The following is a 25,967-nucleotide window of genomic DNA, read 5'->3' as shown; positions in this document are numbered from 1 at the left end:
GGGTAAAAAGAGTTATTCACTCATGCTTCTTTTCCCCTGTCCTTTGCCCACCTCTGTCACCAGAGAGATTAAGGAGCTCCCCCACTCTTAAGAGTCCCCAAAGTGAAACCATAGGTAGGGTTAGAAAGTTTAATTTCCAGATATACTGAGCAAAAAAAATATAACCCTAACAGCAGCAACTCTTTTTCCTAAGGGGAGGTCCTGCTCTATATCTAGGGAAAGAGACACAAGGATAGGGGGATGGAGGACTTTGGGGTACATATCCCAACTTCCCCTACAACTAAACATAATTTGCCATCTGCATTGTCCTGATCTACATGTTTGAGAGGCCGAAGAAGGCTATGCTGTTACTCCATGAACAAGAGCCTGTCCACGCCTTTCTGTAGGGGCTGTCTACAGAAAACAGGGGTGACTACCCACTACTCCTACAGTATTTTCTGGCCAGTCCCTGCACCTCATTCGAGAAGCTCCCTGATATCCATGAGGGGAGAGCATCCATAATGTTGGCACAGGAGTCTATGCCTCTGTGGTTTGTGCTGAGGTGAAGACCACGGTTTTCCGGTTTCCTAGCCTCTTCTTCCTAGAAGGGGGAATGGTTCATGAAAATGACTAGTATCCTAGGTGAAACAGATTAAAGGTGGAATAGAGTGCTTCCTAGTAGGAAAAAAAAGGACCAAAGAAATGAAAAGTAGGACCTCACCGAATCTTTCTGGCGATGAAATAAACAGCCAACAGAAGGCAGAGACAGCCAACCAAGATTCCCACTCCCAGACTCAGCATTTCGCCTGGGAGAGAGAAACACAGAAGGTGTCATCCTGGGACTAACAGATAATGAGACTTTCCCTCACGTGAAGCCCCCGGCCCCTCCTACCTGGCTGTCTTACCTGTAGTATACAAGGATCCCACTGTAAGGGAAGAAGACACTGGTCAGTGGGCCTTGCGCTCCCCATCACAGCTGGGAGCAGCACATTCTGCCTCTGTGCTGGGGAAGATCATCTGGCACTCAGGGGTGGAGGGATTCCTGGTCCAAGCAAGTCCCCTTAACCTTCTAGCCTTCTTTTTTCTCCTCCCAGGGTCTCCCATTTTCCTGTCCTGCCATTGAGTCCCCCAACTCCTGTCTCCTTTTCCAAGCTCTGTGCAGTCACCTTGGATGAAAGAAGCAAAGACTGTTCGCTGATTGAGAGGCTGGGGGGCTCGGTAGTTCCGTACCAGTAGCTTAGAGGGCTCTTCTTCTGTGGAAAACAGCGTTTCCTGAAGCTCTTCCAGCTGAGGAGTAGAAGAGTGGGATTAGGGGAGAAATGTCACTCACTTTGTGGAATGGGAAAGGGTCTGAGGCTCTAACCATGACCCTGCTGCCTCACCTCTCCACTGCTCACCTGTCCCATGGAAATCTGAGCCCTTCGATTGAAGACTGTCCAGAGCACACTCTGGTAGCAGGGGGGTGTGGTGAGCGAGCCATTGTAGCGGAAGAACTGGTTCAGCTGTGGGGGGAGCAGCTCTCCCACATTGAAGGGAGGCACTGAAGTCTTCTGATCTGGGGGGAGAAGAGACTGGGACTCTTCTCCCCCTCATTGTACCCTAGCTTACCCAGATAGGGCTCCCAAAAGCCAAACTCCTGGCCCCTAACTCACTGTCATCCCTGGCCTCATAGGCCTTTGTGAGGAAGTGCCCCCTGAAGTCTAATCGCAGGCTCACCTTTATGCCTGATTTCATGCAGGTGACTCAGAATATGTTCATAAACTGGATTCTTAGCCTCACCCACCTGGAAAGGGAGAGAGTGGAATGAATCCATGTTTGTTTGTTTGCTTTATTTTTTAAATTTTTTTTTTATTTATTTATGATAGTCACACACAGAGAGAGAGAGGCGCAGAGACATAGGCAGAGGGAGAAGCAGGCTCCATGTACCGGGAGCCCGACGTGGGATTCGATCCCGGGTCTCCAGGATCGCGCCCTGGGCCAAAGGCAGGCGCTAAACCGCTGCGCCACCCAGGGATCCCTGAATCCACATTTGGAGTAAGGTGTTCACATAGAGAAAAAATGATCAGAGTGGGCTGCTGCCCAGCTAAGGGTGAGTGAGCAGCAATAGACATGGACAGAATTGGATTGAGGGGTGGGGACAGAGTGGGGAGAGGCTGGGAGGAATTGGGGACCACTGACCTCAATGAGGATGCCCAAGACAGCCAGGCCCTGAGGCTTTGGAGCAGCCTCGCTCAAGCTGTCATAGGAGTCGGAATCATAATGTACAATGTGGAGCTAAGGGAGGGGAGAGGAATGAAATCATTTAATGTTCCTCCACCACCCCTTTCCAAAGGCTTTGACCCCAGCCGCCACCGCCACCACCGCCACAATATCCAGCATGCCCTAAACCTGTCCCACAAAAGTTGGCCTTATCCTCCGAGGATGACTTTTCCCAGTTTTTCCCTATCCTCCAGAGCCTTCCTTTCCCTGGCACCAACCATGTCCTAGTGCAAGCTTTGTTCCCTGGTACCTCGGCCGCTGTGGCTTCACCGTTGATCTGGTGCTCTGATCCCCCCAGGGATCCTGTCTCACCCCAGTGTAGGTGAAGCTGGGCAGCTACATATTTTCGGGGAAGTCCCTCCAGATACATGGTAGGGGGCAGAGAGAGTTGTACTGTAAGGAAAAGAGAGCAAGCTCAAGTCGGTGGGGGAGTGTGGTCACATTCTCACTCCTCCATAGCCACTGCTCCTTGGGAGACTTGGCCAGCCTTTTCTGCCTCCCTCCGCTAGCAGCACCCAGTCCTTCTCACCACTGCTTTTCTAGCATCTCTTCCCCCTTTTCAATGAGGATCAAGTTGACGTTATGATGCTAAATCCACCGATTGTAGACATTCACTCCTCGCCTTTGGCTATAAGGAGCTTCATCCCCATTCTCGCATCTCCCAAATTTCTAGATAAAGCCACCTGAGAATTTAGAAGTTAGGCAAATGCTTCTTTCCTCAGACTCCTTAGATTGGAACTGGAGTTTATGCCTCCTTGGAGCCTGGGCTTTTTACCTGTATGGCCATTATTGTGCAGGTCCAAAGGCTCAGTGCTAGGCTGGTCGTATCCCTGGAGCTGCAGAGCAGGCAACTCGGGGTCAAAGGTCACACTGTCTGTCTGGATATCGATGGGGGATTGGGCATTGCTGCCACACTCCGGGTGAGAGGCTGGCCAGTGGTCTTGACCGTGTGGGCCTAGTGGGGATTACCATGGACATCTGTCCTGCCCTTCAGGCATCCTGCATCCTGCAGGATGCCCCCCACTCCCGACCCAGGCAGAGAACCCCAGTGGTGCAGGGCTTGGTGAGGCAGGGGTCCCTGCTGGACTGGCTGCTGCAGCACCCTTCACCTTCCCTGAGGCACTGATGAATCCTAGCTCTGCTGTCTTGATAGCAGGAGAGTAGTGGCTTTTACTTTTCTGTAGTTTGGGGATAGAAAACTGAATAAGGAAAAGGGAATGGATAGAAAACCTGCATGCTGGAGAGGTGAGTCCAGAATAGAAGTAGGGAAGCTGGGGAAGCAAAAATGATCCTTGAAAGAGGAAGTCTCCTTGGGGGCGCCCCTATTAAGCGGCCTCAGGATTCCATCCCCTTACTGACTTTCCACCACTCATTTCTTGAGATCACTCGATCACTCGGGGACCTTGCCCTGACTCTGGAATTCGCATATGAGTCAGAAGTTCAAAGGAATGGAGTCCACCTCCGCCAGGATCATAAAGTATCCTCCAGGCTCTTTCTCACCCCGCCCCGACCTCAGGCTCTGTCCCAATTCCAGGTGCAGGTGGGATCTCTGAGTCAGAGATAAGCCAGAAGTGATGGGCGCTGAGCTCAGTGCTCCTTTCCACACCTGGTTTCCTCCCCACTCCAGCTGCCTCCTTCCCACACAGGCTGACCGAGGACACCCCTGGCTTTCGGGGCCCCATCGGCACGTATGGGGCTGGTCGGTCAGAGCTGGGGCTGGGAGTCCTCCAGGTAAACTTGGGGCCTGGGGGCCCAGAGCGGGGAGGAGCCGGGGCGGAGGCTGAGGGGAACTCCCCGGCGCTCGGCAGGTGGAGAGGCCCGGGTGGGAGAGGGGCAGCGGGGGCCCTTGGGGCGGTGCGCTCACCCTCGTACGTCCAGTGCTGCTGACCTGCGGGGGAGAAAGCGCGGCTGCAGCCAGGGGCGGGGCAGCGGCCTCCCGCCCTCCGCCGCCCCCCTCCCCTAGCGCTTCCTGGAGGAAGCCCTGAAACCCGACACCTCGGGGGAAAGGTCGGCGGGGAGCCCTATTTAAAAATCTGCGGCGGGGTTGTGCGGTACGTGCCGAGCCGAGGGGGAGGAGACCGGCGCTGAGAGCGGGGGGACTAAAATTAACCTGCGCCCGCTGTAGCCGCGCGCCCCGCCGAGCCAATCCGACACTTAGATGAGGCTGAGGGCGGGGTGTGAGAGGAGGGGGACTGCGCGGGGGGGGCGGGGGGAGCATGCGGGGGGGGGTGCTCCCCGTGGGGACCCGCCGTTATTCCTTGGCTCTGAAGCGTCGGGCGAGGTGGGGCCCCCGGCTGTGAATTCGCAGTGAGGTCTCTCCTCCGGTCCTAGGACTCTGGGGGAACTTTCCCCATTGCCAGGAGCCTCCGCTCCCTGGATCCCTAGATGCCCAGGGAAGGTGGGAGCCCGGGCAGGGTCCCCGCCACGCTGAGGCTGGTGGGTGGGCATAGGCAGCCAGGCTGAAAGTGAGGCATTGTGTGTGGAAAGGAGAGCTGCCAGCTGGGTCACATGCCGGGCTCTCGTGCAGTCCTATCTCAGGCCTTAGGGTCCATTCTTACCCAGGGCCAAATGGCTTCAACGAGAGAAGGAAGGCTTTCCTGCAGGTTTTCTCTGTTATTATTTCTCTATTATTCCAATTCTAATTCAAATTCAAATTCTGGGGAAAAATTCTAAATTCCTTCCTCTCTCTCTCTCTCATTCCCTCAAATTCCTCAGACTTCTGAGATATCCTTGATGTTATCCTTGGGCACTTGTCCTGGCCCATCCCTTGGTTCAGACACCTCTGAGTAGCAGCCCAGGGGGGAGGGCTGGAGGCAGCCTCTCACTCACCAGCACCCAGGGACACTCACACAACTTGAAACCCACTCTCCTCAGGGAGTTAGGTCCGAGCTGACAGCCCTGTCTTCCCCTCCCACCAGATCCTCAACATGCTAGTTCTTTAGCTCTTCCCCTTTTTTCCCTGTTTTTTTTTTTTTTTTCCCCTTTTCCCTCAGAGGCAATTTCCAACTCTCCATTGGGCTGGTCCCCTCACCCTGTCACCCTCCCTGCATTCCCCTCTGCTCTCTGGGCCCTCCTCCTCCCCCTGCTCTTCCAAAGGGATTTTAATTACACACCTACTGTGTACCCGATACTGTGCTAGACAAAGGAAACTAAAAAATGAGGGGTAGAGGTCCTGGGGACTCTTTGGAGCACTGGAGCCTAGTCTCCCAAGTTCTCCTCACCTAGGAGCTTCTGAAAGTCCTTTGTAAGCTGTAAAGGGCCCAATGGTGTTGACTATTATTGCTACTGCTTTCAGGGAGAAGCTGGAAATCCGTGGCCCCATATAGAATCAAGAGAGAATATCAGCTGGAGGTTCATAGTTGGGGATCCAGGTCTGACTTAGTTAGAAGGTGTAGGGGTATGCCCCCACCCCCATCAGTCCTCTATCTTTTCATGCCCTGCTTCCTTGGCTCCCTAATTAAGGGAGTTCGCAAAATAAGAAGGCTGGGAGGGTCGCCTGGGACCATGGCAGTGAGGGAAAGAGTGGGGAGAGAATCTTGAGACTGCGAGGAGATTCCCTGCAGTGTGTACAGTGTGCATACACATTCTGCTCCCAGCCCTCCCCCCATCCCCACAAACAGTAGGGCTGGACAGGCAAAGGGGGAGGAAGGAAAGTGCTCCTCTCCCCATTCCTGTCGCTTCCCCCACATTCCTGAGTCCATTATTCAAGCTCCTTTTATACTCCTCCCACCCCCCCTCCACTCCATTAAGTAAACCTGAAGTTCGGCACCGACAGACACACAGACATCCAGATGTACTTACCCCCTTCTGCAGCCAGGATCCAAATCACCTCCAGCAGGAGACTGAAGAACAGCATAGTATCCCCGGAAGAAGCAGGTACTGGGAGTTTGGGGACTAGAGGGACTAGGTTTGGCAGAGAAAGGGGGGGGGGGATGAGGGAGAGAGGGGAGAGAGGAGGGAGGGAGGGAAGAGAGAGAGGAGTTTCTTGGAGCTGAGCTGATTGTATTTATCTCTTTTTCTCTTGATGTCTTGTGGGCTTCCAGGGGATTTGGTTTTCAGTAGGGTACTGTAGGGTTTTGGATCCCTAGGACAAATCTTTCGCTGCCTCTTTTTAAAAATCTACCTCTACAGTCTTCAGTCCACTTGCTGGCCAGCGACTTCACAATTGCCTCCTGCTTTTAAGGTGGCTCTGGACGGGTGTACAGGGTGGGGGTGGGGGGGCTGCCTGGGTTGCTGGAGAACAGCTCCTTAAATAGCCGATTGGGCATGCGGACCTGGAGTGTGCAGCTTCATGGGAGCCCTGGCCCTGGCTCAGGAGCCCAACTGGGGTGAGCTCTTCCTTCCTCTGTTCTTCTCATGGGCACTGTCCAGGTAAGTGTCCTCTGGGGCAGCCGGGGCACGGGAGGAGGGCTTCGGGGTCCAGTCCTTGCCCCCTCAGGGGGGACACTGTGTTCTCATTCCCCTTGTGGCTTCTCTAAGGGGCAGCTCTCCTGGGTGGTATGGGGCAGAGTGGGGGGAAGATCTATTTCCTGTCCCCTGCAGAATTTGAGCTGCTCTGGAATAGGAAGAGTCCAAAGTTTGGAGATAGACAACCTGGAGGAGTTGGGGACTCGGGGTGCAGGTGGAGGGTAGGAAGTCAAGGGCTAAAAGCTAGCTCATGAGGACTCCTGGGTGGTTCAGCGGGGGGCATCTGCCTTTGGTTCAGGGCATGATCCCAGGGTCCAGGGATCGAGTCCCACATTGGGCTTCCTGCATGGAGCTTGCTTCTCCCTCTGCCTCTCTCTCTCTCTCTGTGTCTCTCATGAGTGGATAGAGTCTTAAAAAGAAAATAAAATAAAAGCTAGCTCATGGAAAATAAAGAAGAGAACTGAGGCAAGAGACCTTGCTTGGAGCGATCTCTTCCTGCGCCTGTCACCACCCGCTTCCCACGGTGAGGCCTGGGTCCACGTGCCTGTGTGGCCTGGGTGGGGGGGGAGGTGGTTTTGTTTGCTGTATAATGCCCATTTGTGTGTCCAGTGGGGGAGGGGCTGCTGCAGCAACATGGAGAGACAGCGGCTCCAACTGCCAGCCCCAGCTACCTCCTTCCCCAGGGAGCCCAGATCTAGGGCGGTTTTTGTCATTGAAGAGTACACTGACCCCTGGCAGGGAGGCCAGGGCAGGAGGAGAGATCGGAAGACCTCAGGAACATCATTACCACCGTAAAAAAAAAAAAAAAAAAAAAAAAAGACTAGAGAAAGGGTGGGGAGAGAGCAGAGAGAGAGACCATGTGATCTAGTTGGAAGTGGGGCTCAGGGTCTTCCTTCTTGCCCAACAAAGGGCTGAGGCAGGACAAGTAGGACTGATAAAATCTGCCACCAGGGAGTTGGATGAGTAGAACACAGAGCCTGCTGAGTCTCAGGAATGTGGGCTGGTGCTTGTTTCCCCACGGGACTGGAAATCCCGATTGGAATGTACATCTTAAATCCCTCATTAGAGAATGTGAAACACACAGATAATTTCAAGCCAGCCGCTGAGACCTCTTTCTCCTCTGTGCCCTTCACCAGAGTCAACAGCCTTGAGGATGCACCCATTTGAACTCACTCTGCGCTTGTCCCTCCTGCCAAGGAGCAAGAAGAAACCAAAACAAAGGGAACAGAGACTAAATGAGGGAGCAAGATAAATGCCAATTGAACAGAATAATGCATGTGCTGGATCATCGGGGCCTCCTGAGGCAGGAACTGCCTGGTCTTTCTGTGCCCTGTGATTGATCTGCAAAGCAAAACCATTTGCCAGATATAATTTCCTTCTTCATTTCCTCATCACCTGTCAGAATTATTTTTCCCTTACAGATACATTTTATGTTTTGAGGTTCCCCCAAAGCCCCATCTCATCCAAGAAGAATAAAAGGTATAAAGTGTAAACTAGACATCCTGGGAATCAGGATAGTTAACACAGAGAAACAGAGAAAAGAAGAAAAGCAGAGACATTTACTGCACAGGGTGGTGGTAGAGGGGGAGAATAGGCCTGGACAGAATGACCTCTGCTGGGTCAGAGTTCCCTTTCAGTGGCGCCTGGAATTCAGCTTCCCCAGGCAGGTAGTGTCTTGCCAGGCGCCACCTCCTGGTTGTCTCGTGAATTTTTAAAAAATTTTAAAATCTCATTTTAAAACGTGTGACTGCTTAGGGGAAGTGTTTCACTGCTGATGGGATTTGGGATTTTGCCTACAGAAATAAACATTGTTTCACAAAAATGTCTTAGCCCCAAATCAGCACCTTCCCACTTCTGAGTGAGCAGCCTCTCCAGGCCCTCATGCTTCCCAAGTGGACAAGGCCTTGGTTTCTGGGAAGGCGGGAGAAAGGAGGCAAGCACCATCCTCCAGGCACTTGCCTTTATTTTGATCTTTTGTTCTACCATGGATATTTCTGTTGTCCCCGAGGTAATTTGGAGTAGGTGTCAGGAGGGTCCTTACATATTAAAACAAAATAAAATGCCACCCCACTACCACTCCCTTCAACTTAGTAGCCTTCAAACTCTGGCACCTTTGTTTTAATTCCTACTTCTGTCTCCGGGACATTCCTTAACCTGGGCTTGGCTAAACCCAAGGCATTGCACTGCCCTCTGGCGCCATCTCCTGTCCTTTCAAATGCAGTGAAATGTGAACAGGTCAGAGAATCAGGTATCCAAGTGTGGTGGCTTTCTGGTTTGTTTTTTTTCTTAAAGGGTTGTTATTATTATTGTTATTATTATTATTATTATTTTAAAATATTTTATTTATTTATTCATGAGAGACACACAGAGAGGCAGAGACACAGGCAGAGGGAGAAGCAGGCTCCTCTCAGGGAGCCCAATGTGGGACTCAATCCCAGGACCAGGATCACACCCTGAGCAGAAGGCAGACGCCCAACCACTGAGCCACCCAGACTTCCCTATTATTATATTTTTACTTAAGTAATCTCTGCACCCCACATGTGGCTCAGTCTTACAAGCCTAAGATCAAGAGACATGCTCTTCCAACTGAGCCAGCCAGGCATCCCATTAAGAGATCTTTCTAAAAAGTATATTTAAGCTCAATAAAAGCCCTAAATAGTCTAAAACACCTTACAGGAGTTCTCTAGGTGCTCTGAGTTTGTGTGGTGAGGTATATGAGAGTTCAACATGGGAAGGAGGCAGATCACAAAAGAAGAATGACCAACATAGGAACTTACTCAAACAATACGGGTGGTTACTACATTACTGAGAAAAGAGAATCAATGCAGAGTCTATTAGATGGAATTCAGTTTCCTTAAAGAGCAAGCAACTTTGTGCCATGAAATAATGTAGACTCAGAGATATTCTAATTTGGTAGATAATCGTATTTATTATCACATGCTTGTCTCCTAACACATTAGTACTGAAGCCTCTTAAGAAATACAAGAGTTTTCAAGAATTAAAATCAAAGTAAAAATAAAAATTAAAGTCCAAATAATCTGAGGGGGGTTGGTCAGAGCTCTGGATCATTTTCCCAGTTTTCCAGTTCATATTGCACAACAAATGCAATGTGAGACTATTGTAGACAAAAGGGAAGTTTGGGGTCTGAAATCTTACAACTCTAATTAAAAAGGAGTAATTTAAAAATAAAAATAAAAAAAAATAAAAAGGAGTAATTTTGAGGGGCCTGGGTGGCTCAGTTGGTTAAGCATCTATCTTCCTCTCAGGGTCCTGGGTTAGGGCTCCCTGCCCAGAAAGGAGTCTGTTTCTCCCTCTGCCCCTATCCACCCCTGCTTGTGTGTTCTTTCTCTCTCATAAATACATAAAATCTTTTTCTTTTTTTTTTAAAGGAGTAATTTTGTGTCCGGCATTGATTCCATGCCCAGATCACTGCCTGGTACATACATATTTGCTGACTGACTGAATGAATCTAGTCATTGGAACATTTATTTGTTTTCTTTCTGTCTTTGGTATTTTACAGAATTTTAGACCAGAAGGGTTCTCAGGCATCATTCCAACTCCTTTGTTATACCCTGTGAAGACAGAGTTCTGAGGGGTTTAGGGATTTTCTCGTGATTAGACACATTGCAGCTAAGCTGACAAACCAGACCAAGGGCACAGACACCATTGGACTTACTGCTACATCACCGGTTCTTAAACATCAGTGTGCATCAGAATCACCCGGAAAGCTTATAAAATTACAGATTTCTGGGTCTCTTCTCCACCATGGTTTCTGACTCTAGGTCTGGGGTATGTCTGGAGAATTGCATGTATAGCAGGTCCTCAGGTGATGCTGATGGTCTGAGGGACCACACCTGAGAATCAATGTCCTACGCCACCTGGAGTTGGGGAGGTAGGAGGGAGTTTGCCATTCTTTGTAGAGCTTACAGCCATCTGGAATTGTTATTTGCAGTCAGCTTTATAGAGATGAGTCACACAATACCTTCACTAGTTCTAGATGTTAGGCATCATGCCACGCTAGAAATAAAAAAATTAACAAGAGGTAATTTCTGCCCTCAAGAACTTCACAATCTCTTAAGGGCTACAGATATCCTACCCAATTACTAGACTATAGCAGTAAGGAGTTTTTGTTTTGTTGTGTTTTTTTTTTTAAGGATCTTACTTCATTCATAAGAGACACAGAAGCAAAGACACAGGCAGAGGGAGAAACAGGCTTCCTGTGGGAAGCCCGATGTGAGACTCCATCCCAGAATCCCAGGATCATGCCCTGAGCCAAAGGCAGATGCTCAAACCACTGAGCCACCAGGTGCCCCAGCAGTGAGGAGTTCTAAATAGTGGTAGAGCAAAATATTATGGGAACCGAGAGAGATCGGCAACTAGCAGTGAGATTTTCTTTACTTGATTTCAACAGTCTTTCCACTTTATGCTTCCAGAATGGGAGCATAACTAGGTCCTAGAGTTACATATAACAACATGAAAATTCCACTCCAAGGCAGGCAGATTCATGCTTCACTGTCTTGGAGACACTGTCAAAGCAGGATTCTCCTTAATGTATCTTATAAATTGCTTCCTCTGCAAGAAAGGAGGAAAAAGAATAGCATGGTGCCCTGGAATTGTAGTTCTTTGTTCCATCTGCTCTGGTGGCTGCCTCATTCTGCCTGTCTTCTTCCTTTTCTCCTTATTTTCTACCATTCATCTAACTCAAATGAAGGTCGTATACCAACCCAAGCAAAAGACATTGACATTTCTACCATTTCCCTTCCTTGGTGAGATAAAAACATTTTTTCTTTGTTTTTAAAGGAACTGTTATGTTTAAATCCCTATAGGAATAAGAATCAGAGGAATCTGATTAGAATCAGAGAGTTATATGACATAATCTTGTTACACTGGGTATCTTATTACTGGCTTATATCATCCCCCAAATAAGAAGTCTGTTCTCAGATTGGATTGTGACAAATGATTTGGAGTTCTTTGAAACTTTATAAGAGAAAGAATTTGCGGGCAGCCCTGGTGGCTCAGCGGTTTAAGCACTGCCTTCAGCCCAGGGCCTGATCCTGGAGACTGGGATCGAGTCCCATGTCAGGCTCCCTGCATGGAGCCTGCTTCTGCCTCTGTCTGTGTCTCTATCTCTGTCTCTCATGAATAAATAAATAAAATCTTTAAAAGAAAAGAGAGAGAAAGAAATTGTTGTGTTTTCATGGACATCTTATCTGATCTCAAAATAGCTATGCATTTTAAAAAATATTTTATTTATTTATTCTTGAAAGGCAGAGGGAGAAAGAGAGAGAGGTAGAGACACAGGCAGAGGGAGAAGCAGGCTTCATGCAGGGAGACCGACTGGGACTTGATCCCAGGACTCCAGGATCACGCCCTGCGCCGAAGGCAGGAGCTAAACCACTGAGCCACCCAGGCTGTCCTATGCATTTTTTTTTTTAAAGGACATGATTCTTGGGGCACCTGGGTGGTTCAGTTGGTTAAGTGTCTGCCTTCAGTGCAGGCCACGATCCCAGGGTCCTGGGATGGAGCCCCACATTGGGGCTCATCCCTGCCCAACAGAGTCTGCTTCTCCCTCTGCCCTTCCCCTGCTTATGCTTGCTGTCTCAAATAAATAAACAAAATATTATTTTAAAAAAGGATATGAGTCTTAAAAGGTAAAATGACTTGGCTGAAGTCATATAGAAATATTACTGGGACAAACAATCAGGTTCTGACTGATCCCTCACCCAAACCATGTTAAAATACTTTAAAAAAATCTTTAAGGAAAATAGAGGATTTTAAATTTATTTTTATTTATTATTATTATTTATTTTCTTTTAGTAGAGGATGTTTCTGTTTCTGGCTGCTGCTGCTGCCTCAATTAATTCCCTGTAGTAGTTGAGGAGACGTTGCTTAGAGGAGGAACTCCAAAAGCCAAAAATATATATTTTTTAAACCTTCAAGTCATTTCTTTCTTTCTTTTTTTTTAAGATTTATATATTTATTTATGATAGACATAGAAAGAGGCAGAGACACAGGAGGAGTGAGAAGCAGGCTCCATGCCGGGAGCCCGACGCAGGACTCGATCCCGGGACTCCAGGATCGCGCCCTGGGCCAAAGGCAGGCGCCAAACTGCTGAGCCACCCAGGGATCTCCTCAAGTCATTTCTAAAGCAACATCTGCAAAAGTGAAATGGAGCTATTAGTGAGCTCTATTGTTCTATCCAATATACTTATTAGTTCAGGTATTACATATATTTTAATTAAATAGCACTCTCACAGGTTGGTTATACATCCATTTACATTGGGAAAAATTGATATCTTTGCTGCTTTTTAAAAAAATTAAAAGGAGGGGCATCTGGGTGGCTCAGCTCATTAAGCCTCCAACTCTCAGTTTCAGGTCTTGATCTGAGAGTTGTGAGTTTAAGCCCTGCTTTGGACTCCATGTTGGGAATGCAGCCTACTTAAAAAAAATAATACAAATAAAGGAAATGGTTACTTGGAGTTGGCTCTAGAATGGTAGAAAACATTAGATCTTAGCAATGGCTTGTCACTTTTCCACTTAATTTTCCTTATTATTATTTTATTTTTTTAAATTATACAAGTAATACCTGAGGAATTTAGGGAAAATAGAAAATTCAAGAAAGAAAAAAATTACAATGATTTACAATTCCTTCAATAAGAGATAACTGTGTTAACATTCTGGTATCTTACAAATGTTTCTTTTTTATTTTATTACAAATGTTTTTTAATGAAGTTACATCTAAGTGCATACTTTTTATGTGTACATATATTGTACTTTTTAAAAAACTGGAACCAGGGCAGCCTGGGTGGCTCGGTGGTTTAGCGCCACCTTCGGCCCAGGGCCTGATCCTGGAGACCCGGGATCAAGTCCCATGTCAGGCTTCCTGCATAGAGCCTGCATTTTCCTCTGCCTGTGTCTCTGCCTCTGTGTGTGTGTGTCTTATGAATGGATAAATAAAATCTTAAAAAAAAAAAAAGTGGAACCATACTCTATACGTAATTGTTCTGTAACCTTTTTTTCTAACTTTATTTTGTGAACATTCTTTTATGTCAATAAATATGTACCCCTGTTTTTCTTTCTTTTGCTTTAATGGATGGCTCGTTCCTTTCTTTAATTACAAAAGGAATGAGACCTACATTTTAAATTATTGAACACATATAAAACCCAGTATATATTCATATTCGCTAGAGCTACAAAGTATTATCGCTATCAGAAAATTCTTTATTTTATTTTTTTAAGATTTTATTTATTTATTCATGGCAGACACAGAGAAAGAGAGAGGCACAGACACAGGCAGAGGGAGAAGCAGGCTCCACACAGGGAGCCCGATGTGGGACTCGATCCCAGGACTCCAGGATCACACCCTAGGCCGAAAGCAGCACTAAACCGCTGGGCCACCGGGTCTGCCCAGAAAATTCTTTATTTTATTTTTAAATTTTATTTATGATAGTCACACACAGAGAGAGAGAGAGAGGCAGAGACACAGGCAGAGGGAGAAGCAGGCTCCATGCACTGGGAGCCCGACGTGGGATTCGATCCCGGGTCTCCAGGATCACGCCCTGGGCCAAAGGCAGGCGCCAAACCGCTGCACCACCCAGGGATCCCAGAAAATTCTTTAATTATAATTCATATTCACTTCTTCCTCTACTAATCTATTTATCAGTATTTTAACTAAGCAGAACAGCAATCTCACGTTTGTTTCTGGAGTTACTCTAAGCACCAGATATGTTTGGATTTTCTGATAGTGAAATATTTATACTTCACAATGAACCCAATTATAGAAAGAAGTTTACTATGAGTCCACTCTCCCCTTCTCTGTTATCAATTTAAACTTCATAGTATTGTGTAGAAATAACCTGATATATTTAATCACATTTCTGCCTTGGGATTGTTAGAGGTTTTTTTCTTTCTTTCTGTTTTTATCTATAACATACTTTAATGAGAAGGGTCTTGTTCATATATATTTACACATTGTCCAATTGTTTCCTAGAATTGCAAGAGGGTCTGTGGACTTTCTTTTAACTTTCTATTATGAAAAAGTTCAAACTCAACCCTTTTTTAAAAAAAGACTTATTTATTTATTTCAGAGAGAGGGGGGGAGTGTATGTGAGCATGTGCACACACACGCACATGGTCAGGGGAGGGGAAAAGGAAGAGGGAGAGAGAGGCTTTAGCTGACTCCAAGCTGAGATTGGAGCATGATGTGAGGCTTCATCTCAGGACTCTGAGATCAGGACCTGAGCAGAAACCAAGAATGGGGTGCTTAAACAACTGTACCACCTAGGTGCCCCCAATCTTTTTTTTAAAGTCAGGTTTATAGGGGTATAACTTACAGACAATAAAATTCATCCTTTTAAAAAAAATTTTATTTGAGAGAGAGAGAGTGCAAGCAGCCGGGAGAGGCAGAGCAAGAGGGAGAAGCCGACTCCCTGCTGAGCAGGGAGCCCGATATAGGGCTTGATCAGAGGACCCTGAGATGACCTGAGCTGAAGGCAAACACTAAACCAACTGAGCCACCCAGGCACCCCCAGTAAAACTCATCCTTGTTAGTGTACAGTTCTATGTGTTTTGACAAATGCATACAGCCATGTAACCACTATCATAATCAAGATACAGACCAGTTCATCCCCCCCCCCCCCCGCCACACCACAATTCCCTTGTGCCCTTTGTAATCAGCTTCTCTCCCCACACGCATCCTTTGGTAACTACTGATCAGTTTTCTAACCATATAATTTTGCCTTTCCCAGAATGTTTTATGTATGAAATTATACAGTATGTAGTCTTTTGAGTCTGGCTTCTTTCACTTAGCATTCATTCATGTGGTTGCATATCAGAAATTTGTTGCATTTTATTGCTGAGGTTTTCCCACTCTCTGGAAGTACCACAGTTTGTTTATCCATTTACCAGTTGAAGAACGTGTGGGTTGTTTCTAGGTTTTAGCAACCAAGAATCAAACCACCATAAACATTTGAGTACAGGTTTTTGAATGAATCTATTTTTTTAATTGTTCTTGAGTGGGAGTAGTGAACACACTGTGCTGGGCTGTATGGTAAGTGTATGTTTAACTTTATAAGAAATGGCTCAACTGTCTGTCATAGGGGTCATATTGTTTTTCTTTTTCTTTTTTTTAAGATTTAATAAAATGTTTTATTTATTTATTCATGAGACTCAGAAAAAGGCAGAGACACAGGCAGAGGGATAAGCAGGCTCCTTGAGGGGAGCCGATGCAGGACTTGATCCCAGGATCCTGGGATCATGACCTGAGCTGAAGGCAGATACTCAATCACTGAGCCACCCAGGCGCCCCAATATATATATTTTTATTGATTCATGAGAGACACACAGAAAGAGGCAGAGACATACGTAGAGGGAGAAGCAGGCTCCCTGCAGAGAACCCGATGCAGAACTCGATCCCAGGACCCCAGAATCACTCCCTGAGCCAAAGGCAGATGCTCAAACACTGAGCTACCCAGGCATCCCAATGGTCATACTGTTTTTCATTCTCACCAGCAATGTGTGAGAGCTCCAGTTCCTCAAACATTGGGATTGTCAGTTTCATATATATACACATATATACATGTATGTGTGTATATATATATATATAGCAAAACAAAACAAAACAGCCATTCGAATAGGTGTGTTATGATATTTCATTTTACTTTTGGGTGTGCACCTTTTTTTTTGCTATGTTTATTGTAATATTGCCCTCCATAAAGGTCATACTCCTTCAATGGTATATACATAAGTTGTCACTCTTTTCTTCCCTCTTTGGGGGAGAGAGACAAAGGACCCTACAATTGATGTTCCACAACTAGGCAAAAATTTAGTATTTTTCTCTCCGTCATGACCTTTTAGCTATTACACAGAAATAAAATTCACTTGTATCATGGTAAAATTTTTGTACGATGAATCCCGTCTTTTCATGGATTTTCAGTATAAAGTGAGAGATACATTCTTTTTTTAAAATTTTATTTATTCATTCATGAGACACACACACACACACACACAGAGAGAGAGAGAGAGAGAGAGAGAGAGAGAGGCAGAGACACAGGCAGAGGGAGAAGCAGGCTCCATGCAGGGAGCCTGACGTGGGACTCGATCCCAGGTCTCCAGGATCAGGCCCTGGGCTGAAGGCAGCGCTAAACCGCTAAGCCTGAGCCACTCAGGCTGCCTGAGATCCATTCAATTGGAGGAAATTTTGGTTTACAGATGAGGAAGTCTACATTGGTGAGTGTAGCAAGCTCTTCAAAGACAACATTGAAACAACAAATGAGAAACAAAAAGGCACAAAAACAAAACAGCAAATAAAAAGATACGTATTGAAAGTAAATCCATCATTTTGTAAGAAATAATAACAGCAAAATAATTTATACTAACCCAAAATACTACCTGTCAAAACAGCTCAAATAACCAAGCAGTGAATTAAATGGACCACATTGCACCAGTCACCCAGCTTCTATCAAATTTCAATATATTTCAGTAGGATTGCATTTAACTCTTGGGTTACAAAGACTTTGTTTTTATTTTGTGGAAGCTATTGATGTGATTGAACTAAAGTTAAATGGAAACCCAAACACAGCCTTGGCAAAAATCTAAACTGTATTAAGAAATAAACAAGAGAACATACTTATTGAAACACATGGCAGAAGAATACACCAAAATCCTGTCAACAGGCATTGTGCGTTGAATGAGCTCTCTATCTTGTAGTAGGTTTGGCTTTGGCATGCTAAACTTCTCCATAACAAAATGTATGTATATTCTTGTCTTTTAGTACAGAATAAGAAAAGCATATATTGGCTTAAAGACAGCTGAAACACTCAATATATTTTCTTGTCTTTGTAGAAGGTCCACAAGTCAGTTGTTAGCTTATTATTTTTTTTATTTTTTATTTTTTTAGCTTATTATTATTATTATTGTTATTATTATTATTTTCTAGAGAGGAAAGGGGGGAGGGGCAGAGGGAGAGAATCTTTTTTTTAAAGATTTTATTTATTTATTTACTTATTCATGAGAGACACAGGAAGAGAAGCAGAGACAGAGGCAGAGGGAGAAGCAGGCTTCCCAAGGGGAGTCCGATGCAGGACTCGATCCCAGGACCCCGGGATCACGACCTAAGCCAAAGGCAGACGCTCAACCACTGAGTCACCTAGGTGCCCTGGAAGAGAGAGAATCTTAAGCAGGCTCCATGCCTACTCAGAGCCCAATGGCAGGCTTGATCTCATGATCATGAGATCATGACATGAGCTGAAATCAATGTCGGACACTTAACTAACTGAGCCACCTAGCTGCCCATATCTCATATTGATTTTTTTTTAAAGTTTATTTATTTTTATTTATGATAGTCACAGAGAGAGAGAGAGGCAGAGACACAGGCAGAGGGAGAAGCAGGCTCCATGCACCGGGAGTCCGACGTGGGATTCGATCCCGGGTCTCCAGGATCGCGCCCTGGGCCAAAGGCAGGCGCCAAACCGCTGCGCCACCCAGGGATCCCTCTCATATTGATTTTAAATTGAATTTTTTAATTTTATCAAAGCAGTACAGGTACATAATTTAAAAAGCCAAATAGATTGATAAAAGTAATAACACTCACTTTTTCACAATGGGTTTGGCACCAGAACGCAAGTGTCATGAAAACCACTACTAAACCTAAACCAAAATGGGAAAGGAAAGAGTCACATCAACATCATTGTCATTGGACATGTAGATTTGGGCAAGTCTACCACGACTGGTCATCTGATCTACAACTCTGGTGAGATCGACAAAAGAACTATTCAAAAATTTTGAGGAGGCTGCTGATATGGGAAAGGACTCCTTTACATATGCTTGGGTCTTGTATAAACTGAAAGCTGAATATGAGTGTGTATCACCATTGATACCTCCTTGTGGAAATTCGAGAACAGAAAGTATTATGTGACCCTCAGTGATGCCCCAGGACAGAGATTTTATCAAAAACACCACTACAGGCACATCTTAGGCTGACTGTGCTGTCCTGATTGGTGCTGCTGGTGTTGGTGAATTTGAAGCAGGTATCTGTAAGAATGGGCAAGACCCGTGAACATGCCCTTCTGGTTTACACACTGGGTGTAAAACAATTAGTTGCTGGTGTTGAAAAAATAGATTCCACAAGCCACCCTACAGCCAGAAGAGATACAAGGAAATTGTTAAGGATGTCAGCACCTACATTAAGAAAATTGGCTGCAACCCTGACACAGTAGCATTTGTGCCAATTTCTTTTTTTTTAAGATTTTATTTATTTATTCATGAGAGAGAGAGAGAGAGAGAGAAGGAGAAGCAGTCTCCATGCAGGAAGCCCGATGTGGGACTCCAACCCGGTTCTCCAGGATCAGGCCCTGGGCCGAAGGCGGCGCCAAACCTCGAGCCACCCGGGCTGCCCCATTTGTGCCAATTTCTGATTGGAATAGTGACAACGTGCTGGAGCCAAGTGCCAACATGCCTTGGTTCAAGGGATGGAAAGTCAACCGCAAAGATGAGAATGCTAGTGGAACACACTGCTTGAAGCTCTGGATTGCATTCTGCCACCAATTTGTCCCACTGACAAGCCCTGTATCTGCCTCTCCAGGACGTTTACAAAATTGGTGGTATTGGGGCACCTGGGTGGCTCAGTGGTTGAGTGTTTAGCTCAGGTCATGATGCTGGGGTCCTGGGATCAAGTTCTGCATCAGGTTCCCCTCCCCGCAAGCCTGGTTCTCCCTCTGCCTGTGTCTCTGCCTCTTTATCTGTGTCTCTTGTGAATAAATAAAATATTTTTTTTAAAAAAGAACATAACTGGGCAGCCCCGGTGGCGCAGCGGTTTAGCGCCGCCTGCAGCCTGGGGTGTGATCCTGGGGACCTGGGATCGAGTCTCACGTCAGGCTCCCTGCATGGAGCCTGCTTCTCCCTCTGCCTGTGTCTCTGCCTCTCTTTCTCTGTGTCTCTATGAATGAATAAAATCTTAAAATAAAAAAGAACATAACTGTTAAAGATATGCATTGTGGCAATGTGGCTGGTGACAGCAAAAATGACCCACTAAAGGAAGCAGCTGGCTTCACAGCTCAGGTGATTATCCTGAACCATCCAGGCCAAACCAGTGCTGGATAGGCGCCTGTGCTGGATTGTCACACAGCTCACATAGCTTGCAAGTTTGCTAAGCTGAAGGAGAAGATAGATCATCGTTCTGGAAAAAAGCTGGAAGATGGTCCCAAGTTCTTGAAATCTGGGGATGCTGCCATTATTGATACGGTTCCTGGCAAGCCTATGCGTGTTGAGAGCTTTTCTGACTAGCCTCCTCTGGGCCATTTTGCTATTTATGACATGAGACAGATGGTTGCTGTGGGTGTCATCAAAGTAGAGGACAAGAAGGCAGCTGGAGCTGGCAAGGTCACTGAGTCTGCCCAGAAAGCTCTGAAGGTTAAAAAATATCCCTAATACCTGCCACCCATTTTTTTTTAAAGATTTTATTTACTTATTCATAAGTAAAGGCAGAAACATAGGCAGAGGGAGAAGCAGGCTCCCTGCAGGGAGCCAGAAGTGGGACTTGATCTTGGGATCCCAGGATCACCCCCTAAGCTGAAAGGCAGAGGCTCAACCACTGAGCCACCCAGGCATCCTGCCACCCCATTTTTTGTATATATTTTTATAGTTAATTTGCCAACATATAGCATAACACCCAGTGCTCATCCTGTCAAGTGCCCCCCTCAGTCCTGCCACCCAGTCACCCCAAACCCCCTCCCACCTCCCTTTCCACTACCCCTTGTTCGTTTCCCAGAGTTAGGAGTCTCTCATGTTCTGTCACCCTCACTGGTATTTTCACTCATTTTCTCTTCTTTCCCCTTTATTCCCTTTCACTATTTTTTATATTCCCCAAATGAATGAGACCATATAATGTTTGTCCTTCTCCAACTGACTTACTTCACAGCATAATACCCTCCAGTTCCATTCATGTCAAAGCAAATGGTGGGTATTTGTCGTTTCTGATGGCTGAGTAATATTCCATCGTATACATAGACCACATCTTCTTTATCCATTCATCTTTCGATGGACACCGAGGCTCCTTCCACAGTTTGGCTATTGTGGACATTGCTGCTATAAACATTGGGGTGCAGGTGTCCTGCCATTTCACTGCATCTGTATCTTTGGGTAAATCCCCAGCAGTGCAATTGCTGGGTCATGGGGCAGTTCTATTTTTAACTCTTTGAGGAACCTCCACACAGTTTTCCAGAGTGGCTGCACCAGTTCACATTCTGACCAACAGTGCAAGAGAGTTCCCCTTTCTCCACATCCTCTCCAACATTTGTTGTTTCCTGTCTTAATTTTCCCCATTCTCACTGGTGTGAGGTGGGATCTCATTGTGGTTTTGATTTGTATTTCCATGATGGCAAGTGATGCGGAGCATTTGCATTTTCTCATGTGCTTTTTGGCCATGTCTGTGTCTTCTTCTGTGAAATTTCTGTTCATGTCTTTTGCCCATTTCATGATTGGATTGTTTCTTTGCTGTTGAGTTTAATAAGTTCTTTATAAATCTTGGATACTAGCCCTTTATCTGATATGTCATTTGTAAACATCTTCTCCCATTCTGTAGGTTATCTTTCAGTTCCCTTGACCGTTTCTTTTGCTGTGCAGAAGCTTTTTATCTTAAGTCCCAATAATTCATTTTTGCTTTAGTTTCCCTTGCCTTCATAGATGTATCTTGCAAGAAATTGCTGTGGCCAAGTTCAAAAAGGGTGTTGCCTGTGTTCTCCTCTAGGATTTTTTTAAGATTTTATTTATTTATTCATAGAGACAGAGAGAGGGGCAGAGACACAGGCAGAGGGAGAAGCAGGCATCATACAGAGAGCCCGACGTGGGACTCGATCCAGAGTCTCCAGGATCACGCCCTGGGCTGCAGGCAGCACTAAACCGCTGCGCCACCAGGGCTGCCCTCTCCTCTAGGATTTTGATGGATTCTTGTCTCACATTTAGATATCTTATCCATTTTGAGTTTATCTTTGTGTATGGTGTAAGAGAAAGGTCTAGTTTCATTCTTCTGCACGTGGCTGTCCAATTTTCCCAGCACCATGTATTGAAGAGACTGTCCTTTTTCCAGTGGATGGTCTTTCCTGCTTTATCGAATATTAGTTGACTATAAAGTTGAGGGTCCACTTCTGGGTTCTCTATTCTGTTCCACTGATCTATGTGTCTGTTTTTGTGCCAGTACCACACTGTCTTGATGATCACAGCTTTGTAGTACAACCTGAAAGCTAGCATTGTGATGCTCCCGGCTCTGGTTTTCTTTTTCAATATTCCCCTGGCTATTTGGGGTCTTTTCTGATTTCACACAAATCTTAAGATGATTTGTTCCAACTCTCTGAAGAAAGTTCATGGTATTTTTTTAAAGATTTTATTTATTTATTTATGAGAGAGAGAGAGAGAGAGAGAGAGAGAGAGAGAGGCAGAGACACAGGCAGAGAGAGGGAGAAGCAGGCCTCATGCAGGAAGCCCGACATGGGACTCGATCCCGGGTCTCCAGGATCATGACCTGGACTGAAGGCGGCGCTAAACCACTAAGCCACCTGGGCTGCCCAGTCCATGGTATTTTGATAGGGATTGCATTAAATGTGTCAATTGCCCTGGGTAGCATGGACATTTTCACAATATTAATTCTTCCAATCCATGAGCATGGAATATTTTTCCATCTCTTTGTGTCTTCCTCAATTTCTTTCAGAAGTGTTCTGTAGTTTTTAGGGTATAGATCCTTTACCTCTTTGGTTAGGTTTATTCCTAGGTATCTTATGCTTTTGGGTGCAATTGTAAATGGGATTGACTCCTTAATTTCTCTTTTTTCAGTCTCATTGTTAGTGTATAGAAATGCCACTGATTTCTGGGCATTGATTTTGTATCCTGCCACACTGCTGAATTGCTGTATGAGTTCTAGCAATCTTGGAATGGAGTCTTTTGGGTTTTCTATGTACAGTATTATGTCATCTGTGAAGAGGGAGAGTTTGACTTTTTCTTTGCCAATTTGAATGCCTTTTATTTCTTTTTGTTGCCTGATTGCTGAAGCTAGGACTTCTAATACTATGTTGAATAGCAGTGGTGAGAGTGGACATCCCTGTCATGTTCTGATCTTAGGGGAAAGGCTCCCAGTGTTTCCCCATTGAGAATGATATTTGCTGTGGGCTTTTTGTACATGGCTTTTAAGATGCTGAGGAATGTTCCCTCTATCCCTACACTCTGAAGAGTTTTGATCAGGAATGGATGCTGTATTTTGTCAAATGCTTTCTCTGCATCTATTGAGAGGATCATATGGTTCTTGTTTTTTCTCTTGTTGATATAATCTATCACATTGATTGCTTTATGAGTGTTGAACCAGCCTTGCATCCCGGGGATAAATCCCACTTGGTCATGGTGAATAATCTTCTTCATGTACTGTTGGATCTTATTGGCTAGTATCTTGTTGAGAATTTTTGCATCTGTGTTCATCAGGGATATTGGTCTATAATTCTCCTTTTTGGTGGGGTCCTTGTCTGGTTTTGGAATTAAGGTGATGCTGGCCTCATAGAACGAGTTTGGGAGTATTCCATCTCTTTCTATCTTTCTGAACAGCTTTAGTACAATAGGTATGGTTTCTTCTTTAAACGTTTGATAGAATTCCCCTGGGAAGCCATCTGGCCCTGGACTTTTGTGTCTTGGGAGGTTTTTGAAGACTGCTTCAATTTCCTCCCCGGCTATCGGCCTGTTCAGGTTTTCTATTTTTTCCTGTTCCAGTTTGGTAGTTTGTGGTTTTCCAGAAATGCATCCATTTCTTCTAGATTGTCTAATTTATTGGTGTATAGCTGCTCATAATATGTTTTTAAAATCGTTTGTATTTCCTTGGTATTGGTTGTGATCTCTCCTTTTTCATTGGTGATTTTATTAATTAGAGTCTTTTCTCTTTTGTTTTTAATAAGGCTGGCTAATGGTTTATCTATCTTATTAATTCTTTCAAAGAACCAACTCCTGGTTTGTTGATCTGCCATCCCATTCTTAATCAGTGGTGGAAGAATGGTCTCAGAACTGTTTGTGTCAATTGGCCATTTAAGTTTAACAGTAAAAGACTGGTTAATGATAACAATGCATTGTAAAACCTTCAAAAGGAAGGGAGAATGTTTTGTGGACCTTTTTTTTTTTTTTTTTTTTGCATGTGTGCGGCACTTTTATTAGTTTTTAAAATCAGTACTTTTGGGATCCCTGGGTGGCGCAGCGGTTTAGCGCCTGCCTTTGGCCCAGGGCCCGGTCTTGGAGACCCGGGATCGAATCCCACATCAGGCTCCCGGTGCATGGAGCCTGCTTTTCCCTCTGCCTATGTCTCTGCCTCTCTCTCTCTCTCTCTCTCTCTCTCTCTCTGTGTGTGTGACTATCATAAATAAATAAAAAATAAAATCAGTACTTTTTAGGGGCCCCTGGGTGGCTCAGTCGGTTCAGTGTCTGCCTTCATCTCAGGTCATGATCCCAGGGTCCTGGGATTGAGCCCTTGTCAGGCTCCCTGCTCAGCGGGGAGCCTGCTTCTCCCTCTCTTTCTGGCCCTTCCCACCTACTTGTGTTGTCTCTCTCTCAAATAAATAAATTTAAAAATATTTAAAAATAAAATAAAATCAGTACTTAAAAAAAAGGATTTTATTTATTTATTCATGAAAGACACACAGAGAGAGGCAGAGACACAGGCAGAGGGAGAAACAGGCTCCACGCAGGAAGCCCGTCACAGGACTCGATTCCCGGTCCCCAGGATCACACACTTGGCTGAAGGTGGCGCTAAACCGCTGAGCCACCTGGGCTGCCCAGTACTTTTTATTTGCAAAGGACTTGACCAAAAATCTGTCACAGAATTTTGAGTCCCACTAAAACAAATATGTGATGAGAATAAAAAAATCATTACACTCTAGAACTCCAAATTTTCAAAAACATGTTTGTACTGCTATTTCTTGATTTTTCAGTTTTAGATTTTTCTCCTCCTCTTCTTTTTCCTCCTCCTCCTTTTTCTTGTAGGCTCCATGCCCAGCATGGAGCCCAATACAAGGCCCGAACTCACCACCCTGAGATCAAGACCTGAGCTGAGATCAATAGTCCACACTTAACCAACTGAGCCATCCAGGGGCCCCAGGTATTATTATCTATTAACTTCCAACTACAAAAGATGAGGATTTACATCATCATGTGTTACTCCCCAACATATAGTTCTACCCTATCCTCCTGATATAGTTATTATATAATATTTATTATTGAAGTATAATTAACATAAAAGTGCTCTGCTAGTTTTAGATGTGTAATACAGTGATTCAACAATTCTGTACATTACTCAGTGTTCATCAAGGTAAGTGTGTTATTATTAATCCCCTTCACCTATTTCACCAATCTCTCCACCCACCTCCCCTTTGGAAACCATGAGTTTGTTCTCTGCATTTACATCTCTGCGTTTTGTTTTGTTTTTTTTTTTGTTTGTTTGTTTGTTTTGTTTTTGTGGGCTCTTTGCCTCTGCATAGTGCACCCACCTCCCTTTCTGCCTCCACTGCCACCCTGGTGCCCGTGGATAAGCTTGTGGGGGGGATCCCTGGGTGGCTCAGTGGTTTAGCGCCTGCCTTTGGCCCAGGGCGTGATCCTGGAGTCCCGGGATCAAGTCCCATGTTGGGCTCCCGGCATGGAGCCTGCTTCTCCCTCCTCCTATGTCTCTGCCTCTCTCTCTCGCTCTCTATCATTAATAAATAAAATAAATTAAAAAAAAGGAAAAGCTTGTGGGGAAGGGTGGCAAAAAAAAGAAGTTCTGAAGTTTACCCTTTTTTTAAAAAAAAAAAAAGATTTTATTTATTTATTCATGAGGTGCCTGGGTGCCTCAGTAGGTTAAGCTACCACGTTGGCTCAGGTCATGATCTCAGCATCCTGAGATGGAGAGCCGCATCCACAGAGCTCCACATGCCACCTCCCTTATTGATGATTCACTTTTCTACTGCATGCATTGAGACCCCCCCACTCCATGGGTTGAGCCCCACATACGTAGAGCCTGGGCTTTCTGCTCAGTGGGGAGTCTGTTTCTCCCTCTCCCTCTGTGCTCTTTCTCTCTCAAATAAGTAAATAAATAAATAAAATCTTAAAAAAAACCCTCATTTATCTGCAATATTTTATATGAGTTCTTGAATAAAATTTGGGAACCAAAAAATAGTCTGTTTTTTGGGGTCTCTTCTTCATTTGTTCATTTGTTTTATTTCTAGAATTCCATGTATGAGTGAAGTCATCAAATGGTATTCGTTCTCTGTCTGACATTTCGTTTAGCATTATACCTTCCAGGCCCATCCATGTTGTTGCAGATAGCAAGAT

General features: G+C 45.3%; 1 protein-coding gene and 1 long non-coding RNA gene across 6 annotated transcripts; one reads left to right on the top strand and one right to left on the bottom strand.

Moving 5' to 3' along the window:
* Nucleotides 1–115: 115 nt before the first annotated feature.
* CA14 (carbonic anhydrase 14) lies at nucleotides 116–6,134 on the bottom strand. 3 transcript variants are annotated; one of them, XM_055312476.1, is made up of 11 exons: nucleotides 6,040–6,134; nucleotides 4,103–4,126; nucleotides 3,014–3,193; nucleotides 2,489–2,631; nucleotides 2,158–2,253; nucleotides 1,696–1,762; nucleotides 1,377–1,534; nucleotides 1,146–1,266; nucleotides 885–905; nucleotides 701–785; nucleotides 116–580 (listed from the first exon to the last, which is right to left on the bottom strand). In XM_055312476.1, exons 1-11 carry the CDS (start codon nucleotides 6,092–6,094, stop codon nucleotides 517–519), a joined length of 1,014 nt encoding a protein of 337 aa, XP_055168451.1. In that variant the 5' UTR covers nucleotides 6,095–6,134; the 3' UTR covers nucleotides 116–516. The 3 variants fall into 3 exon arrangements, with proteins under 3 accessions (XP_055168451.1, XP_055168454.1, XP_055168453.1); XM_055312479.1 differs by lacking the exon at nucleotides 3,014–3,193 and having other exon boundaries at nucleotides 6,040–6,113; XM_055312478.1 differs by lacking the exon at nucleotides 4,103–4,126 and having other exon boundaries at nucleotides 6,040–6,105.
* LOC129501378 (uncharacterized) lies at nucleotides 3,481–8,852 on the top strand. 3 transcript variants are annotated; one of them, XR_008662726.1, is made up of 3 exons: nucleotides 3,481–3,969; nucleotides 6,052–7,168; nucleotides 7,782–8,852. It is a non-coding gene; the product is annotated as an uncharacterized LOC129501378 (long non-coding RNA). The 3 variants fall into 3 exon arrangements; XR_008662727.1 differs by having other exon boundaries at nucleotides 5,989–7,168; XR_008662728.1 differs by lacking the exon at nucleotides 3,481–3,969 and adding an exon at nucleotides 4,186–4,289.
* Nucleotides 8,853–25,967: the final 17,115 nt, after the last annotated feature.

This window comes from Nyctereutes procyonoides, unplaced genomic scaffold (genome assembly GCF_905146905.1).
Source record: "Nyctereutes procyonoides isolate TBG_1078 unplaced genomic scaffold, NYPRO_anot_genome, whole genome shotgun sequence".
Lineage (NCBI taxonomy): Eukaryota > Metazoa > Chordata > Mammalia > Carnivora > Canidae > Nyctereutes > Nyctereutes procyonoides.
Note: the sequence above shows the minus strand (reverse complement) of the source record. Positions and strands in the feature narration are given on the sequence as shown.